Source organism: Bos grunniens, chromosome 10, assembly GCF_055505025.1.
Source record: "Bos grunniens cultivar Pamir isolate PY7600 chromosome 10, Bosgru_T2T1.0, whole genome shotgun sequence".
NCBI classification, from domain to species: Eukaryota; Metazoa; Chordata; class Mammalia; order Artiodactyla; family Bovidae; genus Bos; species Bos grunniens.
Window position 1 is genome coordinate 34,700,421 of NC_141174.1, and position 20,933 is coordinate 34,721,353.

General features: G+C 37.6%; 1 protein-coding gene, 1 long non-coding RNA gene and 1 pseudogene across 11 annotated transcripts in view; 1 reads left to right on the forward strand and 2 right to left on the reverse strand.

Annotated features, from left to right (window-relative positions):
- The window catches only part of LOC147364296 (uncharacterized), a 51,619-nt gene extending 45,413 nt beyond the window's left edge, over positions 1-6,206 (forward strand). For 2 of the 3 annotated variants that reach the window (XR_015134340.1, XR_015134341.1), the window contains exon 3: positions 3,373-3,463. This is a non-coding gene — a long non-coding RNA (uncharacterized LOC147364296). Of the gene's footprint in view, positions 1-3,372; positions 3,464-6,074 lie in introns of those variants that run through there. The other variant, XR_015134342.1, reaches the window with a different exon arrangement.
- PELI2 (pellino E3 ubiquitin protein ligase family member 2) overlaps positions 971-20,933 on the reverse strand; it is a 199,797-nt gene continuing 179,834 nt past the window's right edge. For 6 of the 7 annotated variants that reach the window (XM_086320541.1, XM_086320545.1, XM_086320544.1 and 3 more), the window contains 3 exons: positions 20,488-20,685; positions 18,737-18,925; positions 971-5,701 (listed from right to left, as the gene is read on the reverse strand). In XM_086320541.1, the coding sequence (XP_086176667.1) occupies positions 5,135-5,701; positions 18,737-18,925; positions 20,488-20,685 (954 nt within the window). In that variant the 3' untranslated portion in view covers positions 971-5,134. Of the gene's footprint in view, positions 5,702-5,925; positions 6,262-18,736; positions 18,926-20,487; positions 20,686-20,933 lie in introns of those variants that run through there. The other variant, XM_086320546.1, reaches the window with a different exon arrangement.
- On the reverse strand, positions 6,943-18,728 carry LOC147364298 (ribosomal biogenesis factor pseudogene; annotated as a pseudogene). The gene has a single exon (XR_015134339.1). The product of XR_015134339.1 is annotated as a ribosomal biogenesis factor pseudogene (transcript).

Consider the following 20,933-nt stretch of genomic DNA (forward strand, 5'->3'; position numbering starts at 1 on the left):
TATCCTGCTCAAACTCTTCCAGAAAATTGCAGAGGAAGGTAAACTTCCAAACTCATTCTATGAGGCCACCATCACCCTAATACCAAAACCTGACAAAGATGCCACAAAAAAAGAAAACTATAGGCCAATATCACTGATGAACATAGATGCAAAAATCCTAAACAAAATTCTAGCAATCAGAATCCAACAACACATTAAAAAGATCATACACCATGACCAAGTGGGCTTTATCCCAGGGATGCAAGGATTCTTCAATATCCGCAAATCAATCAATGTAATACACCACATTAACAAATTGAAAAGCAAAAACCATATGATTATCTCAATAGATGCAGAGAAAGCCTTTGACAAAATTCAACACCCATTTATGATAAAAACTCTCCAGAAAGCAGGAATAGAAGGAACATACCTCAACATAATAAAAGCTATATATGACAAACCCACAGCAAACATTATCCTCAATGGTGAAAAATTGAAAGCATTTCCTCTAAAGTCAGGAACAAAACAAGGGTGCCCACTTTCACCATTACTATACTTTTGACAAAGTGTAAAGGACAGTGTCCTTTGAAACACAAAATATTTTAGTTTTGAAGTCCAATTTATTTTCTTTTGTTGCTTGTGTTTTTGATGTTTAAGAACTCAATGACTAAGGTCACAAAGGTTTATTCTTCTACAGTTTTTGCTCTGTCCATTTTGAGTTAATTTTTGTATACTGTGTGCGGAAGGGGTCCAACTTCATTCTTTTGCATGTGAATATCTAGGTATCCCAGCTCCATCTGTTAAATACTCTTCTTTCCCCACTAAATTGTTCTCATAAATCTAGATTTAAATAGGTATTGTGCAGAATATAAAACAATGATCAGCTCAACTGTTTGGGATCAACCTGAAAGTTTGAAAAATGCAGAAGTCAAGTCTACTTTTATATCTACTTCCTATTGAACGGTCTGATAAAGACAATGACTCACAAAGATACCGAGATCCATTTAATAGTTTTTGAAGATTTTTTTCCTGTAAAATGGCTTGTATTTCCACAGATACAATAGTGAGGAAATAAACTTTTCAATTTGACATGAAATATAAAAGAACAGTTTTACAAATATATCCATAAAATTTAACTGCTCATAACACTATACATGGTAAATATGACCACCCTCTTAGCTTCTAGACTATTTAATACAGAGAAACAATCTGTCATCTCAGCTAAAAAGAAACAACTTCCCTTTTATCGAGTTTTTGTTTGTTTAGAAATAGTTAAGTAGAACTGGAAAAATATTTGCTTTTCCCTATCTTCCTCTAGGGATTCTGCATAAGGGTGAAAACTTGAGAGGATATTAGTTTTACTAAAAAGAAATACTGAACCTTCTGTTTTACTGCTTCAATAATGCTTACATTCTTTTAAAAAGGTTCTGGAGTTGTCTTACTGGTCTTTGACTGGGTCATAAAGAAATGATAACAGAGCCATGCTCTCCTTCTAGCACTCAAGGAGGAACTTCATACCCTCTGCCCATGAAGGCTAAACTGTGGAGATGTAAGAGCTACAGCCAAAAGAACAGAGCTGGATCCGGCTTAAAATCAAGATTCTGTTGTTTGTCTATCAGAAATTCCACTGTTAAAAGGCAGGATTGCATGAAGCTGACAAGTGTTTTTTAGCCAGCATTAACAACATTGTGATCATATATCCTTTCAATCCAAAGAACAGAATGGATTTAAAAAGGAACATTGATCAAAATCATAGAACTGCAGGTAACAACTCTGTAACCTATGTTACACTTAAATTAAGGAGAAAACATGCTCCTTTTTAAACTCTCAAAAAGTGCCCAAATAACAATACTGAGCTCCCAAACAGCAGGGGTTGAAAAAAATTTTTTTTAATGTAAGCAAAAATAAAGCACTGAAGCTTTATGAAGAAAAGAGTTCTCCTCAACTTTGATAATATAGTAGATGTAATAACTTAAAAGTAATTTCCCTACTGATCCTGGAAATAAATTCTACTACAATCATGTGTATGCCAGTTCTTGGCATATTTCTGCATCCAGATTCATTAGTCTCCTTAATGGAGCCCATCATTTTTCCAATGGCTTTCTCCTTTCTTTAAACCCTAACCCTGAAATTCTATAACCAGTTATGTCACGTGGCTTCCCTGAGGCACAAAGGTACCAAACTCTATAATTAACTATCGAGGAATGATAAATATGCTATTTATATTAAAAGACTTTAATTCTTTTGGGCTACAGTTAGAAAAAAAAACCAGAAAGCATAATACTTACTCTGCCATGTGAACTGTAGCCCTTCTTGCAAAAAGTGAAACCAAATAAGGAAAATGTAGAGTTGCAGCATGCATGACCTGGCAGCACCGATTAGTGATAATAAAAAAAAATTCCAGGCTAGAAAAATATTCAGAGTTGTATCCCATTAACTCTGAACCTTTTTTTTTCTTTTTCTTCTTCTTTTTTGGCAATAAACTGGCATAAACAACTGGGGGTGGGGGGCGGTGGGTGGAAAACTATGGGAATACATCACTGGGGTTTTTCTGGAAATGTAGTCACAAAAGGCATTTTGGTCAGGCTGAGATCAGGATAATTAGTCTGCAATTTCCTATGTATACACCTGGGAAGTGGGATTTGTCCTTGAATGTGATGTCAAGCAAGACATAACAACAGGCATGACCTCTGAGAAGTTACCTTTTCTGAACTATATGACTCTACTCTGAGCTAGAGTTCTTTATTCTCACAAATGAAATTGCTCTCAAATATGGGGAGTAGGGGGAGTCTCATTAATCAACGTTAGCAGATCTTACTGGAAGTGGCCAAGATGAGCCTGGCTTCCTTCTACAGAGGTGTGACCTAGCTGTGGTTCCCCAGGCAGGGGAAAGGGAACCTCACTTGGAAGTCAGAAGAAAAGATGTGGGTGGCACTAACAGAGGGTGGGTCACTGTTACCCCTTCCAAGAGCTTGGAATCTTTTACCCAAGTTTACTAAAATTCAAAGCTTTCAAGTTGGAACATAACTATTTTGGGGCATCAGCATAGGCTGATGTAGAAGTACTACACTTTAACTACTATAGTCCTTGAAATAGAAAATTATATCAGATGGTGACTTTTTGGAAAAAAAAAAGTTTTTGATAGTCTTGCATCTAGAAAGGCTAAGATATTACCTATTTATCTTACAAGATGCTTTTTAAGGTATCAAGACTCCTCAAATCACCTTCTTCATATGGCAAGAAAAGGGACTGTGTGCTTCCTGCATCATTTTGTGGAGCCTAAAGCGGCACAGATTGCATTGGTAAAAGCTAACCATGGGAGACTCTGGGTATGTCAAAAGGCATTCGATATTCTGGGCAATTTCATTTTTTTGTTTCATTCTCTATCTGCAGGTTGAGCAAGCTATACAGAATACAGTAAGCTATCAATAAGAGGACTGTTGTTGGATTTTCACAGCACTTAAAAATTACCAAAACAAAACCACCTCATCATAAACAATAATCTCCACTAAGAAGTAAAGCTATTTGAAAACTTAGAGGCTGAACTTTTTATATATTAAATCAACTTAAGCAGCAGCAATCAAGATGAATAGATCTTATCATGTTAAGGAAAAGGGCTTTCAAAATGGGTTAGAACAAGTGAAAATAGGCAAAATATTTGCCAGCAGGCAAACCATGGAAAAATCCAATTAGAACAGGAATACAGTATATTAGAATCATATAAATTATATATCTTTACAAAGGTTAAAAAAATGCGGCACGAATCTGCAATGGTCAATTTAAGAGGATGTTAATTTAAACAGTTGCTCCATGTGGCAGGAAGCTTTCATCCCAGCCAGCTCTGGCAGGGGCATGTCCTGAAGGATCTTTGCATCATGGGAATGGTGATACACTGGTACCGAGCACAGAGAACGAACATCCAAGAATTATTATTCAAAAATGAAATGAAACTAACAGAGAGGGCTGGTGGAGCTCATATGAAATTCTGATTTAATTATTCCTCAGTAAACACTCATTTGCTCTCTCGAAATCAGGAATTTCAAATGCTCTCTGCAGATGTACCACTTGGTGTTGTGTATCTAATGATTACATTTAAATTTAGTTTGATTTGCAAACATTTTCAAAACTTACAGGGCTCTGTAAGCTGCAGTGGAAGGCGACAGATGGCAGAAGGGGAGCGAACAAAACTGACTGCATCGTTGTAACATGTTGCTTTTAAGTTCACAGAATTTTGGTTTTCTGAAGAAAAACTTAGGAAACCCCAACAAGTGGTTTTAAAGAGTAAAACCTTATTTCTAATCACTCTTCAATTACTCGGTAAGCAAATGAACTTGATATTATATAACCTGGGCCATGTTTCCTGCTGCAATAATCACCTTCATTTAATGAATGTTTAATAAGAGTTGTTACATTTTAATCAACCAAATAGTTCTACCCATGCAAGATGAGTGTCAGGGACACAGACCATGGCAGATCAAAAGGCAGACCAAAAAGTTATAGAAAATTCTTTGTTTGAAATGCCAAGGGATTTGATGAATGTGTGTATAAAGTAATTAAATTCCACTGAAGTTAAAAGAAATAATAATAATGACAACATATTCCTTCCCCTCAAAAGAAAAATTTAAAAAGCCCCAGATTTCAAAACAACCACCTGTACTTAAGGTCTTCTGTCCCCAACATCATCTTACAGAGCCACTCTTTTGGCATCTAGTCAGATTCTAATCTGTATTAAGTATTTCCAGACGTGGCATGACTACAACCTATACCACGCAGCACCGAAGGTTGCAATTAAGAGCCAACAACTTTTGAATACATTTCTTCTGGAGTTTTAAAATAGGATTTAAACTCCAGTCCCAGTTTACCAAAGAAACCCCAAGGTTGAAATGAAAGCATGGCATTTTAAATCCAATTGTTACAAAGGTATTACGGTTTAATCAAGCACACTTCAATGATGATGCCGCTGTTTTGAGCATGCAACACACCACTTTTATGGTCAATGCCTGGCATGTTTCATCACCGTGCCCCTCTTTCTTCCTAGCTTCAGGACCCCCCCCCTCCCCCAAATAAACGGCATTATAAAAAGGTAAAATCTAGAGTTAGTGGCAAAATCTTCACAGTAACTTGTTAATAAAGTCGTTGATGGCTCTTGAGGGCATCAATCAACTGGACCTTGGAAAATCAATTTGATGCAGTTCTGTTCCCCAAGCAGCTGTGTGGCACAGAAAGGGCAGGCGGCATGAAAGGCGTGAGTTCCGTGAGGCAGCGGGATCTGAGACCAATATTTCGCAGACTTCTCTGAGCACACGTGTCCACAAGGGGTGAAAGCATGAGTGGGCGGTCCCGCGTCTACGTAGAAGCCCGCCTCGCAGCCGAGCCAGAGCGGCACGTAGGGGCCCACAGTCCTGCACATGGGACACTCCCTCTCGTTGGCCTCCGTGTCGCTGCGATGGCCCCAGTTGTGGTAGCCGTGCACGTGGCCGCAGCTGAGGTACGCCCAGGGCTGCTTCTCCTCCACCACCTCTTTTCTGTTGATGCTGGGGAAGGCTAAGGTGTTGAGCCCCACTGGACACTGCGGCCGCGCCGCATTGATCTCCTGCCGCAGGGCTTCGATGTGCTTCTGGGTTGGGGTGTGAAAGAGGCCATCTGCCGTTCTCCAGAGCAGGGTGGCCCCGCACAGGTCGATGAGGGAGCCATCCTGCAGGACGTTGGTCTCAGTTTCCACCTACAAGTTTGACAGACATGTCTTTTTAAAGCAAAAATTGGCAAATCTTGCCAGTGTTCTTTCCTCTTAAAGATCAGCTATGAAATAAAAACGAGGCAGTTTATCCCACAGCCTCCTTGAAAACTAGGAGGGTAACTAGCCCCTCTGAGCCTCCCTTTCCTCATCTGAACATTGGATATAAATCATATATGTGATACATAATAAAGGCACAAGCTTGAATACACTTACTTTTACATGTTCAATTAATGGAGTGGTTTATTTTTCTTTTAAAAAATCATTTTAATTGGAGGATAATTACTATGGTTGTAACTGTAGTGGTTATTTTAACAAACTTCACAAGTCTCCTTCGATTTTTATTTTTCCTCCTCAATAGCACACCACCTCCTTGGTCTCATAAGGCATAGGAGATGTCCAACCAGTTCATCTGGTGAAGACTTATGCTGATTTCGACCACAGTCAATTCAGAAGACCCTTGGTGGGCCTTGCAATAAACACTGCACTGCTGCCAGTGACTCCTGGTGACCTTTAGCTTCACACGATCTATCATTCAGCCTGCATTCCTAAGGTTTGAAGCAGAAACATTTACTGTGAGCTTCAGAACATCATTTAAAAGACTGGCAGTGCTACATACCAAGTGCTCACAGGACTGATTAACAGCTGACACGCAGCACAGTTAGACATGGTCCACAGAAACCTCATCCCTGCCTCCGTGTGCCACCTGCGCTCTATGGATGCACTCAGGTGAACTGCCCTCTGGCACGTGCATGAGTCCCCTCTGCCTAGAATTCTCTGTCCGGGCTCACCCCATCCTAGTCTACCCCAGGGCCTGGCAAACTCCCACTCATCATTCAAGGCTTACTTGGATGGCACTTTGCCTAGAAGTTGTCCTTTAATAATGAAAGCAGTCCTTCCCTAATAAAGTATCAAATACTGTTAGAAAAAGGTAAAATCCCAACAAAATGATAGATCTTAATATTTTACAGGAAAAACACAGAGACAGGTTTTCAATAGCCTTTAAGTTGCTGAATCTCTCTCCTCACTCCACCGCCCCCCTGAACACCTCCTGATCTCCTCCCTTCTTGCTAGATGTCAGGAGTCTCCCTTGTCCCTTGACAACAGATAATTCTCAGGGGAGGTTTCATCTCTGCATGAAACTGGGTAAGAAGAACACTGCTGGGGTAATAAATTGGAGTTTGGGTCACATTTTTTTTCCCCCCTTATGATTACTTTTTATTCATTGCTTTTTGTTTATATCAGTGATACATACATATATATATATCTATTCTTCTAAAAATTATTTTTAATTAAAGGATAATTGATTTACAATTTGTATTGGTTTCCACCAAACATCAACATTAATCAGCCATAGGTATATTTATGTCCCCTCCCTCTTGAACATCCCTCCCAAAATTCTTTTCCCATTTAGGTTATTACAGAATATTGAGCAGAGTTCCCTGTGGTATACAGTAGGTCCTTGTTGGTTAATCTATTTTAAATATAGTAGTGTGTTTATGTCAATCCCAAATTCCCAATTTGTCCCTCCCCCTACCTTTCCCATTTGGTAACCACAGGTGTGTTTTCTACTTCTGTGAGTTTGTTCGTCTCGTAAGTAAGGGCATTTGTATCACTTTTTAAAAGATTCCTCATGTAATAGAATATCAGGATATTTGTCTTTCTCTTCTTACTTACTTCAGTTAGTATGATAATCTCCAAGTCTATACATCTTGCAATAACCTTGAAATGAGGTTATTTCATTCTTTTTAAGAACTAAGTAATATTCCACTGTATATATGTACATCTCTTTTTTTTATATAAAATGTTTAATTTATTGGTCTTTTGGGGAAATCTGATGCATCACCAGTGTATTACAACTGAGCCATTAATCTTGTAGCTTCATCAACATTAACTGCTGTTTTCATGACACTGCTAACAAATCAGCTGTTTCTGCAGAGGTTCAAGGGAAAGGCCTTTTGAGAAGTTTGCAACTTTCTTTTCTTTATCTACAAAAGCTTTATTCACTCTGGTAACTTTTTCATCATTTGCAATGTTTATCTTCTTATGATTAGTGGCAACTGGTTTTGCTTTATTTTTAACCTTAAAGCTTTTTTGGCTGGCTGTGTGGAATACATTCCTAGACTTCTGCCCTAGTAGTTTGTTCTTGGCCATGGTCTCTCACCAGACCTCCAATACCCTTCTGCAGTTGGCTCAAGTTCCAGGTGACACTATCTCAAACCACAGCTTCTTTATCCATTCATCTGTTGACATTTAGATTGTTTCCATGTCTTGGCTATTGTAAACAGTGCTGCAGTGAACACTGGGGTATATGTGTCCTTCCAAATCATGAATTTCTCTAGATGTATGCCCAGAAGTAGAACTGTTGAATCACATGGTAACTCTTTTAGATTTTTACCTGGAGAATCCCATGGATGGAGGAGCCTGGCAGGCTACAGTTCATGGTCGCAGAGAGTCAGACATGACTAAGGGACTAACACTTTTGTTTTCACATTATCAACACTGTAGGAGAGTTCCTTCCCTTTCCTCTACATCCTCTCCAGCATGTATTGTTTGTAGATTTTTTGATGGCCATTCAGACTGGTCTCAGGTGATATGTCATTTTGATCTTCATTTCTCTAATAATTAGTGATGGTAAACATCTTTTCATGTACCTGTTTGCCATTGGTCTGTCTTCTTTGGAGAAATGTCTTCTCAGTTTTTGATATATATATTTTTTTGATATTGAGTTTCATGAGCTGTTTGTAAATTTTGGAGATTAATTCCTTGTGGGGTGCATCATTTACAAATATTTTCTCCCATTCTATGGATTGTGTCATTTTGTTTATGGTTTTCTTTGCTGTGCAAAAGTTTTTGAGTTTAGTTAGGTACCATTTGTTTATTTTTGTTTTTATTTTTGTTATTCTAGGAGACAGTGCTGAAAGAAAATATTGCTATGATTTTTGTCAGTGTTCTGCCTATATTTTCCTGCAAGAGTTTTGTACTTTTAGGTCTTTAACCCATTTTGAGTTTATTTTGTGTATGGTATTAAAGAATGTTCTAATTTCATTATTTTACATGTAGCTGTTCAGTTCTCCTTATAAAAGAATATTTTTCCTCCATCATATAGTTTTGTCTCCTTTGATATAGATTAATTGACCATAGGTACCTAAGATTGTTTCTGGATCTTCTATCTTGTTTCATTGATGTATATTTCTGTTTTTGCACCAGTACCATACTGTTCTTATGACTGTACTTTTGTAGTATAGTCTAAAGATGGGGAAACTGATTCCTCTGGCTCTGTACTACTTTCTCAAGATTGCTTTGACTATTTACAGTCTTTTGTGTTTCCATAAAGATTTCTAGTTCTATGAAAAATGCCATAGGTAATTTGATAGAGATTGCATTAAATCTGTAGATTGCCTTGGCTAGTATGGCCATTTTCATAATATTGATTCTTTTAATCCAAGAACATGATATACTTTTCCATCTGTCTGCATCATCTTTGTTTTCTTTCATCAGTGTCTTATGGTTTTTAGAATATAGGTTTTTGCTTCCTTAGGTAGATTTATTCTTATGTATTTTATTCTTTTTGATGTGATGATAAATGGAATTGTTTCTTTAATTTCTGTTTCTAATCTTTTGTTGTTAGTGTATAGAAATGCAACAGATTTCTATGCATTAATTTTGTATCCTGCAACTTTACATATTCACTGATGAGCTCTAGTAGTTTTCTAGTAGCATCTTAGGATGCTAAGGATTTGCTATGTACAGAATCATGTCCTCTTCAAACACTGACAGTTTTACTTTTTTTACAGTTTGGATTCCATTCTTTATTTATTCTGATTGCTGTGGCTAGGACTTCCAAAATTATGCTGAATAGAAGTGGTGAGAGTGGACCTCCTTGTCTTATTCCTGATCTTAGAGGAAATACTTTCAGCTTTTCATTGTTGAGTGTGATGTTAGCTGTGGGTTTGTCATATATCATCACCTTTATTATGTTGCGATATGTTCCTTCTGTGGTCACTCTCTGAAGCGTTTTTATCCAAAATGGATGTTGACTATTATCAAAAGCTTTTTCTGCATCTTTTGAGATGATCATATGATTTATATTCTTCAGTTTGTTGATGTGGTATATCACACTGACTGATTTGCTGATATTGAAAAATTCTTGCATCCCTGATATAAATCCCACTTGATCATAGTGTATGATCCTTTTCTGTATTGTTGGAGTAGGTTTGCTAGTGTTTTGTTCAGGATTTTTGCCTCTGTATTGATTATATTTGCCTGTGGTTTTCTTTTTGCATGTATGATATCTATCTGGTTTTGGAATAAGGGTAACGGTGGCCTCAGAGGATGAATTCAGAAGTGTTCCTTCCTCTGCAATTTTTTGGAGTAGTTTCAAAAGGATAAGTATTAACTCATCTCTAAATGGTAGAATTCACCTGTGAAGCCATCTGGTCCTGGTCTTTTGCTTCTTGGAAGTTTTAAAATTACTGACTCAATTTCTGCACTGGTAATTGGTCTGTTCATTTTTTTCTATTTTTCCTTGGTTTAGTTTTGGGAGAGTGTACCTTTTAAGGAATTTGTCCAATTCTTCTAGATTATCCATTTTGCTGGCATATAGTTGCATATAGTAGTCTCTTTTGATCCTTTGTCTTTCTGTGGTGTGGTTGTAATTTCTCCGTTTTCATTTGTGATTGTAATAATTTGGGCCCTCTCCCCTTTTTCTCCTTTTTTTAATCGTCTACAATTGCTCTACAATATTGTGTTAGTTTCTGTTGTACAAGGACGTGAATCATGTGATATATATATATCCCCTCCCTCTTGGACCTTCCTCCCACTCCCTTATCTCACCCATCTATGTCATCACAGAGCAACAAGCTGAGCTCCCTGTGATATACAGCAGCTTCCCACTAGCCATCTGTTCTACACATGGTAGTGTATATACGTCATTACTAATCTCCGAATTCGTCAAACCCTCCCCTTCACCCCCCCGCATCCACATGTGTGTTCTCTATGTCTGTGCCTCCATTCCTGCCCTGCTAATAGGTTCACCTGTACCATTTTTCTAAATTCCACACATATGTATTACTATACAATATTTGTTTTTCTGACTTCACTCTGTATAACAGACTCTAGGTCCATCCACATCCCTACAAATGACCCAACTTCATTCCTTTTTATGGCTAATAATCCATTGCATATATATACCATGTTTTCTTTATCCATTCATCTGTTGATGGACATTTAGGTTGCTTCTATGTCCTGGCTATTGTAAGCAGTGCTGCAATGAACACTAGGGTACTTATATCTTTTTGAATTATGGTTTTCTCAGGGTGAATGCCCAGTAGTGGGATTGCTGGATCATATGACAAACTATTTTTAGTTTTTTAAGGAACCTCCATATTGTTCTCCATAATGGCTGTTCAATTTACATTCCTACCAACACTGCAAGAACGTTCTCTTTTCTCCACATCCTCTCTAGCATTTATTGTTTGTAGATTTTTTTTGATGATGGCTATTCTGACCAGTGTGAGGTGATACTTCATTGTAGTTTTGATTTGCATTTCTCTAATAATTAGTGATGTTGAGCATCTTTCCACGAGCCTCTTGCCCATTTGTATGTCATTTTTGAGGAAATGTCTATCTAGGTCTTCCCGTTTTTTGATTGGGTTGTTTTTTGTTTTGATATTAAACTGCATGAGCTGCTTATTTTGGAGACTAATCCTCCAAAGCAACTGTCTTTGTCAGTTGCTTCATTTGCAAATATCTTCTCCCATTCTGAGGGTTATCTTTTCATCTTGTTTATCATTTCCTTTGCTGTCCACAAGCTTTTAAGTTTAATTAGGTCCTATTTGTTTACTTTTAATTTTTATTATAGTAGGTAGGTCAAAAAAGATCTTTCTGTGATTTATATCAAAGAGTGTTTTTCCTATATTTTCCTCTGTGTGTTTTATAGTATCTAATCTAACATTTAGGTCTTTAATTCACTTTGAGTTTATTTTTGAATATGGTGTTAAAAGAATGTTCTAATTTCATTCTTTTACATGTAGCCGCCTGGTTTTCCCCAGGACTAATTTATTGAAGAAATTATTCTCCATTGTATATTCTTACCTCCTTTGTCACAGATTGGGTAACACAAGTTTGTGAGTTTATCTTTGGGTTTCTATCTTGTACCATTGATCTATATTTCTGTTTTTGTGCCAGTATCATATTGTCTTGATTACTGTAGCTTTACAGTATAGTCTGAAGTCAGGGAGCTTGATTTTCCCAGTTCCACTTTTCTTTCTCAAGATTGCTTTGGCTATTCGGGGTCTTTTGAGTTTCTATACCAATTGTAAATTTTGGGGGTTCTAATTCTGTTAAAAATGCCATTGGTAACTTAATAGGGATTGCATTGAATCTGTAGATTGCTTTGGGTGATATAGTCATTTTCACAATATTGATTCTTTTATCCAAGAACATGGTGTATCCCTCCCCATCTGTGTCATCTTTGGTTTCTTTCATCAGTGCTTTATTGTTTGAGTACAGTCTTTTGCCTTCTTAGGTAGGTTTATTTCTAGGTATTTTATTCTTTTTGGTGCAGTGGTTATGGCATTGTCTCCTTAAATTCTTGTTATCTTTCATTGTTAATGTATAGGAATGCAATAAGTTTCTATGTATTAATTTTGTGCCCTGCAGCTTTACCAAATTCATTGATGAGCTCAAGCAGTTTTCAGATGCATCATTAAGATTTTCTGTGTACAGTTACCATGTCATTTGCAAACAGTGACAGTTTTACTTCTTTCCCAATTTGTATTCCTTTTACTTCTATTTCTTCTCTGATTGCTGTGGCTAGGACTTCCAAAACTATATGGAATAACAGTGGTGAGAGTGGACACCTTGTCTTGTTCCAGAACTTAGAGGAAATGGTTTCATTTTTCACCATTGAGAATGATGTTTGCTGCGGGTTTGTTGTATATGGGGTTTATTATGTTGAGGTTTGTTGTTGTTCAGCCGCTAAGTCATGTCCAACTCTTTATGACGCCATGGACTGTAGTATGCTCATGTCCATTGAATCAGTGATGCTATCTACATCTCATGCTCTGCTGCCCTCTTTTTCTTTTGTCTTCAATCTTTCCCAGCATCAGTCTTTTCCAGTGAGCCGGCTTCTCATGTCAGGTGGCCAAAATATCAGAGTTTTAGCATCAGTCCTTGCAATGAATATTCAGGGTTGATTTCCTTTAGGACTGATTGGTTTGATCTCCTTGCTCTCCAAGAGACTCTCAAGAGTCTTCTCCGGAACCACAATTCAAAAGTATCAGTTCTTCAGTGCTCAGCCTTCCTTATGTTCTAACTCTCACATCTGTATATGACTACTGGAAAAACCATAGCTTTGACTATATGAACCTTTGCTGGCAAAGTGATGTCTCTGCTTTTTAATACACTGTCTAGGTTTTGTCATAGCTTTCCTTCTAAGAAGCAAGCATCTTTTAATTTCATGGCTGCAGTATGTTGAGATAGGTTCTCCTTATGCCCACTTTCTGGAGAGTTTTCTTTTTTTTTAAATCATAAATGGGTGTTGAATTTTGTCAAAAGCTTTTTATACATTTATTGAGATAAGCGTATGGTTTTTATTCTTTAATTGTTAATATGTCGTATCACATTGGTTGATTTGCATATATTGAAGAATCCTTGCATCCTTGGGATAAATCCCACTTGATCATGATGTGATCCTTTTAATTTGTTGTTATATTCTGTTAGCTAGTATTTTGTTGCAAATTTCTGTGTCTATGTCAGTGATATTGGTCTGTAATTTTCTTTTTTGTGATATCTTTGTCTGGTTTTAGTATCAGGGTGATGGTCACCTTGTAGAATGAGTTTGGGATGTTGTTTCCTCTGCAGTTTATTGGAAGAGTTTGAGCAGGATGTGTTAGCTCTTTTTTAAATGCTTGATAGAATTTCTCTGTGAAGCCATCTGGTCCTGGACTTTTGTTTGTTGGAAGATTTTAAATTACACTTTCAATTTCATTACTTGTGATTGGTCTGTTTATATTTTCTATTTCTTTCTAGTTCTGTCTGGGAAAGTTGTTTTGTACAGTTCTTCCAGGTTATCCAATATAGTCGCTTAAGATCTTTGCATTTCTGCAGTGTCAGTTGTAATTTCTTCTTTTTCATTTCTAATTTCACTGATTTGAATTCTCTCCTTTTTTCTTGATGATTCTGGCTAAAGGTTTATAAATTTTATCTCCTCAAAGAACCAAATTTTAGTTTTATTTATCTTTGATATTATTTTCTTTTTCTCTATTTCATTTATTTCTGCTCTGATCTTTATGATTTCTTTCCTTCTAGTAACTTTGGGGTTTGCTTTTGTTCTTCTTTCTCCAGTTGCTTTAGGTGTAAGGTTAGATTGTTTGTTTGAGATTTTTCCTGTTTATTGAGGTGAGACTAAATTGTTGTTAACTTCCTTCTTAGGATTGCTTTTTGCTGTTGGCCCAGATAGTAAAGAATCTTCCAGCAGTGCAGGAGACCTAGGTTTGATCCCTCGGTTGGGAAGATGCCCTGGAGAAGGGAATGGCTGCCCACTCCAGTATTCTTTCTTGGATGATCCCATGGACAGAGATACCTGGTAGGCTACAGTCCATGGGGTTGCAAACAGTTGAACATGACTGAGCAACTAACACAGTAATATACAGAGTTAGGATTGTTGTGCTTCCATTGTGATTTGTTTCTATGTATTTTTTAATTTCCTCTTTTATTTCTTCAGTGATTTCTTGGTTATTTAGTAGTGTTTAACCTCCACGTGTTTGTGTTTTTTACAGTTTTCTTTTTCTTGTGATTGATTTCTAATCTCATAGCACTGTGACTGGAAAAGATGCCTGATATGATTTCAATTTTCTTACATTTACCGAGGCTTGATTTGTGATTAAAGGTGGGATCTCTCTTGGAGAATGTTCCATGTTAATTCTATTGCTTGAGAAGAAAGTCTATTCTGCTTTTAGGTGGAATTTCCTATAAATATCAATCTAGTGTGGACTACTGTGTCATTTAAAGTTTTATTTCCTTATTTTCTGTCTAGATCTGTCCATTGTATAAATATGGTGTTGATGTCCCCTACTATTATTGGGTTACTGTTGATTTACCCTTTTATGGTTGTTAGCATTTGCTTTATGTATCGTGGTGCTTCTATATTGGGTATATAAATATTTATAATTTGTTATATCTTCTTAGATCGATCCCTTGATTATTATGTAGTGATCTTCCTTGTTCTTATAAAGTCATTATTTTAAAGTCTATTTTATCTGTTGAGTATTGCTCCAGCTTTCTTTTTCTATCTCTTCACTTTAAGTCTGTATGTGTCCTAGGTCTGAAGTGGGTTTCTTGTAGACAACATAACATATATACAGGTCTTGTTTTTGTACCCATTCAGCCAGTCTGTGTTTTTTGGTTACATACATTTAAATCCATTTATATTCAAGGTAAATATCAATATTTTGTCTTTAATTTTTGTCAATTTGATTACTATGTATCTTGGCATGTCTCTCTGGGTTTATTCTACCTGGGACTCCCGTGCTTCCTGGACTTAGGCGACTGTTTCTTTCCCATGATAGGGAAGTTTTCAGCTACTATCTCTTCAAATATTTTCTCAAGTCCTTTCTCTTCTCCATCTGGGACCCCTATAATGTGAATGTTGGTGCATTTAATTTTGTCCTGGAGGTCTCTTAGATTGTCCTCATTTCTTTTTATTCTTTTATTCTGTCCCACAGCAGTGATTTCTACCATTCTTCTGCCTCAGTTATTCTACTGATTCCTTCTATTGTATTGTTCATTTCAATTATTGTATTGTTCTTCTGTTTTAGGTCTTTGTCAAACATTTCTTTTATCTTCTTAGTGTGTGCTTCCATTCTTTTTCTGAGATCCCTGGGTCATCTTTACTATCATTACTCTGAATTGTTTTGGGTAGATCTCCACTTCGCTTAGTTGTTCTTCTGGGGTTGTATCTGTTCCTCTGTCTGGGGTATATTCCTCCCTCTGACATCTCATTTTGTGTAGCTTTCTGTGATTGCAGTGTGTATTCTGAAAGATGCAAGGTTGTAGTTCTTGTTTCTGCTATCTACCCCCTGGTGAATAAGGCTGGTCTTAAGAGGCTTGTGCAGGCTTCCTAGTGGGAGGGACTGCTTCCTGGCCACTGCTGGGTGGAGCTGGGTTTTATCCCTCTGGTACACAGGGTCATGTCAAGGGATATGTTGAGCAGGCAGCTATGTGTTCAGGAGACTTTAAGCAGCCTGTCTCCTACTGAGGAGGGCTGTGATCCCACCCTGTTGGTTGTTTGGCATCCCAGCAATGGAGCCTACAGGCTGTTGGGTAGGGCTAGGTTTTCATGAAAAAATGGCGGCCTTCAGGAGGGCTCATGCCAATGAGTACTCCTCAGAACTACCACTGCCAGTGTCTCTGTCCCCACAGTGAGCCACAGTTGCTCCCTACACAGGAACTCTTTTGATACCAGCAGGTAGGTCTAGTCAGGCCCCTAAGTGGTCATTGTTTCCCATTCCTCCCTCCCCCAAATGCCTCCCGGGTTCTGATATGCACAAGACCTTGTGTATGCCCTCCAAGAATGGAGATTCTGTTTCCCCCAGTCCTGTGGAAGTCCTGTGATCAAAGCCCACTGGCCTTGAAAGCCAGATGCTGTGGGGACTCCTCCTCCTGTTGCCAGAACCCCAGGCTGGGGAGCCTACTGTGTGGCTCAGAAGTCTCACTCTTGTGGGAGAACCAAATATAATTATTTTCTAGTTTGTGGGACAGCCACCCAGTGGGTATTGGATTTGATTTTATTACTACTGTGCCCCTTCTACCACTCCACTGGGGCTTCCCTTTTCACTGGATGTAGGATATCTTTTGTGGTAGGTTCTGGGGGGTTTTATTTTGTTGTTGTTGTTGTTGATGACTGTTTAATAGTTCATTGTGATTTTCACTTTTCGTACAAAGAGGTGAGCTCATATTCTATCATCTTGTCTCTGCCCCCTTAGCCAGGTGGAACAACCTTTTTCCTTCCTGCAAGAAAGTTCTTGGTAAATAACGTAACTTTTGAGTCTATGGTCTCTTATTTTCCACATATTTTTTACTCCTATATCTAGGATAGGTGTCCCTCTGAGAGACTCCTGTGCCTTCCAGTACTTTCTTATGACTGTGCTGATCACAAATATTCTAATGATTTGTGGCCTCACCTGTAAGTTTTCCAGACGCCACAATTTGAGGGCAGAGCCCTGGGCATCCTGGTCATTATCAGATTCCCAGCCCTTAGCTCCTTCTTAGTCATGGCAACCAATTAGGGACTGGGTATAGCACTGCTCCATTCTTACTCAGTTCTCACAGTAATTCTAAAGGGTATGTACTAGTATTATTCCAGTTACATGGATATGAGGTCAAGTCACCACTTCACAACTGTAGAGCTAAGTGGTAGATCAGGACCTGGAACTATGGCTTGACTTCAGAACTATTAATATGCAGTAACTGCTCAAACAGCAGCATGTTTTCCCTCTTAGTTGTTATTTTTACATGTTCTTTCTATCTTTGAACAAAATACATGAATGAGAGTTGGCCAGAAACTTATCCTGTTATGTGCCAACCAAGTGTGATTCCCTACAAGATGGTACTGAGTAGAAGCCAGGAGTTCAAATTTAAACTCAGGTCCTCCTGATTTAAAATCCCATTTGCTGCCACCTTCTAACTCTGTGACTGGGCAATATTCAACCTCTCTATGCTATACCTTCCTCATCCATAAAATGGGGATAATTCCACTTCCCTGACAAGGCTGGTGTGCAGATTAACATTTCTAAGACATTAGCTCATTTAATGCAATGTCTGCACCCAGCAAACACACACTGATTGCTTACTGTTGCTGTTAATAATGATCAATAACTCATTTGACCATCCTAACCCAGTTTTGTGTAGAATTATCCTATGATCAAAACTTTTTTTGAAAAACAGATTTTACATCCTCTTTCCTATTTACAAAGTTTATTGAATTTGTTTGGCTTTCATAGAAAGTGCTTTTCATTTTTAATCATAATGCTCCAAGATTGGGATTTTATCACAAAAGGCAGAAGCTATACCTGCAGCTGAATAATGGTGTAAGCAAGTAATAAAAATAATTATCCCCTAAAAACAAACATCCAGTAGAGAATAGCAAACCAGCTTTGTAAAATCCCCCATCTTCTTTTTTCTATCGTAGAAATATTATCTTTCTCTGTGAACTAGATCACATCCTCTATTATTTATATTATTATTTCCCTGGTAGTTTGAAAGAAAACACTTGTTCTCTCTTGTTCTAGTTTCTACCCAACAATTAATTAAAAGTACTGGAGTGGAAAATTTACTGAGAACCTTTTAGTGCTGTGCCACACAGCCATGGCAGTATGAGAAACCCAAAACTTAGTATTTAAGATATTAAAATGATTCTCCATAGAAGAAAGTGTTAAAAACCCAACAGCTTCAGGGCATTTTGGATAAGCAGTAATATTTATAGGAAAAATATTAACATGCCAAGTCAATGTAGTATATGAACTATTTCAAGTAAAACTGTAACTTTGAATTATATAGGGAACTATAATTTCTTATTATGAACAAGAAAAAAAAAGCTAACTTAATTATCTTTTTTGTCCCCAGAAAGTCTAGTAAATAATTCTGTAATTCATAATTTTCACTAATTAGTTTTAGACTGCTCAGGACTTTTCCAAATTAGTAAAGTTTTACACTAAAATAAGTTCATTTTTCTTAAAGTGAATTTAAACAGAATTTTACGGTGAAGTATAGCGATAGAATTATGCTTTTAATGTAGTTAGGAACAAAAGGTAATTTTCTTCCGCCATTGGAAAAGCTTAATCATGACAGTGAATAAGGCCATTTCCTTCTTATTTTCGGAGAAAATTCCTATTCTCCTGGGTCAGTGGAACACAACCCTAAGACCTAGACAAAGGTTTTGAATTTCAGGGGAGAAAAATGACAGTGTTCCAGTTATGTGTTTCTAGTTTCAAGCATTTTTCTTGTGTGAAGTCCACTTACCAGCTTTCCCCTTTGCTGCGCAGACCTGGTCTCTCTCAAGGTATACACATCCCCACAGACGGAGATCTCACGCCAGACCCCGGGCTGGGACTCCTCCGTGAAGCCGCCTCTTGGATGCATCACCAGGACGCCATTGGTCGTGAGCCCATCCATGTGGCCGTCGGGGTTTTTCCACTTTGCTGCCTTTTCCTGGAAAGCATACCACAGAAAAGATGATGTTCAACACAAAAAGGTTCTAGAATCTCTCCAAAATACTGGGTAAGGGCAGAGGGGGAGGAAAGTGAGCAATTTTCATTCTCTATTTAAAGCTAATAATCAGAAGGCTAAAATATGCAATTAGTCTGAGAAAATGAAAGAAGTGTAAGAATAGATGAATGATTTATCACTGGAGACAGATTATATTTATTTTGGGCTTTTACAAAAGAAAACCTGATGTCTGGGCCTCTACCTCAGAGATTCTTTTTCAAACCACATTCCCCCCACCCCCACAACCCCACCAACCCCAGGTGATTTCAGGAATCCAGTACGTATTCAATTCTATTTGTGCGGTGCTTTCATCCTATTATCTAAAAATGTTTTGTATGAACTCATTATCAGGTAAGTACTAGAAGGAAGTGAAAATTTTTCATTCAACAAACAAAATTTCAAAATACATTAGGCCAACAGGTTGCGGCCACTGTGTTTTGTTTTCATACGGATCAGTGTTTAAATCATCAAAGGTGGAAGGCACAAGCGACTGGATGTAACGGCAGACTGGACACCTGGCCATTCTTTCTTGGGGACAGAGCCAGATACTGTTCACAGGACTTGGGTAAATCTGATTAAGGTAAGCCACTTATGACTGGTTTAGGGGTGGGCATGTGACTGAGTTCTGACCAGTGAGACCTAAGTGAGTCTTCTGGGAAGCTTCCTGTAAAGATTTTGTCGCTCTTTAAAAAGAGACCAGGAAGAAATACGGCCCTTGCTGCCCTTCTTCAGCAAGTTGTCAAGCTGCGGGGAGTGGGGAGGGTGTGGAAGTACAGGAGCCATCTCACTCACACCAGGACCTCATCTGAGGAAACTGGTGTGCCCAGAGGGCAAGATGGAATAAATCTGGCTCCCCTGACAGTACAGAATCACTGGATCAACCAATCTTGCAGCTGGCCTTCCTGGGCATTTCTTGTAATATGGGATGACCCTTTTTTATTACCATTTAGGCCATCTTAAGAGAGCTTTTTTTCCCTTGCAAAAATACCTTGATTCAAAAAGGGACTATATTAAAACAGGATATACACTACAACTGTGGGTTTTTTATTTACATGGACAGTCTATGAAAAGAGATATTTTTAGTCTTTGTTTTAGTTTTGTTCTTTGTGATATCACGTCTGTAACTGCCAATATGGAACAAAGTAAACACTAACAAATTTTTGAATGAATAAATGAACATTTTCTTTTGAACCCCAATTATCTAGATCTGATCATTTGTTTTTCCTTCTGAAATAAATCCCCTTAAATCTACCATAAATACATTATATGTGGTAATATACATACTTTTAAGAAGTCACTCTACATTTTATAGTTAATGGTCATTACTTGTTGTATTTGCCATATTATTTTCAGATTTTTAATAAGTTTTTCATGAAAACGAAAATTTCAAAAATCTAAAACCAGAAGCATTTTGCAAAGCAAATATTCTGGCCACAATTAAAGATTACATATATGATGATAATGGGTGTTTTTCTAGACACAATGTACTGATTAATAGTACTTACTCCAAGAAATATGTTTTTGGAAGAGTCAAATCCAGCTGCGAATATTCGTGCTGTGTAAGGTTCGTTCCTGTCACAGACTATCCTGCAGGCAAACCTAGATATGGTGCTCTGTGTAATCTGCGCTTCATCATTGTTCTGACTGCCAGAAATTGTGTCTGTAACGACGAAGTCGATAGGGCTTTCTGTTGATCTGCCCACCTAAATAAATAAAATTATATTCATGATCCACTCATATCCAAAAATATATCACCATATTCATCACATGAAATAAGTGTTCAGGATCCTTTAATATTCATTATCTCTACTAGGAAGGTTAGAATAAAAAAATCTTAAGTCTGCTCCTTCTCTTGTTTAAGGGAGATGTTATGGTAACCAACCATCAGATTTTAAATGTTAAGAAAAAAAACTCCATTTTCTATTCTGGAAGAAAATACATCTCACCCCAA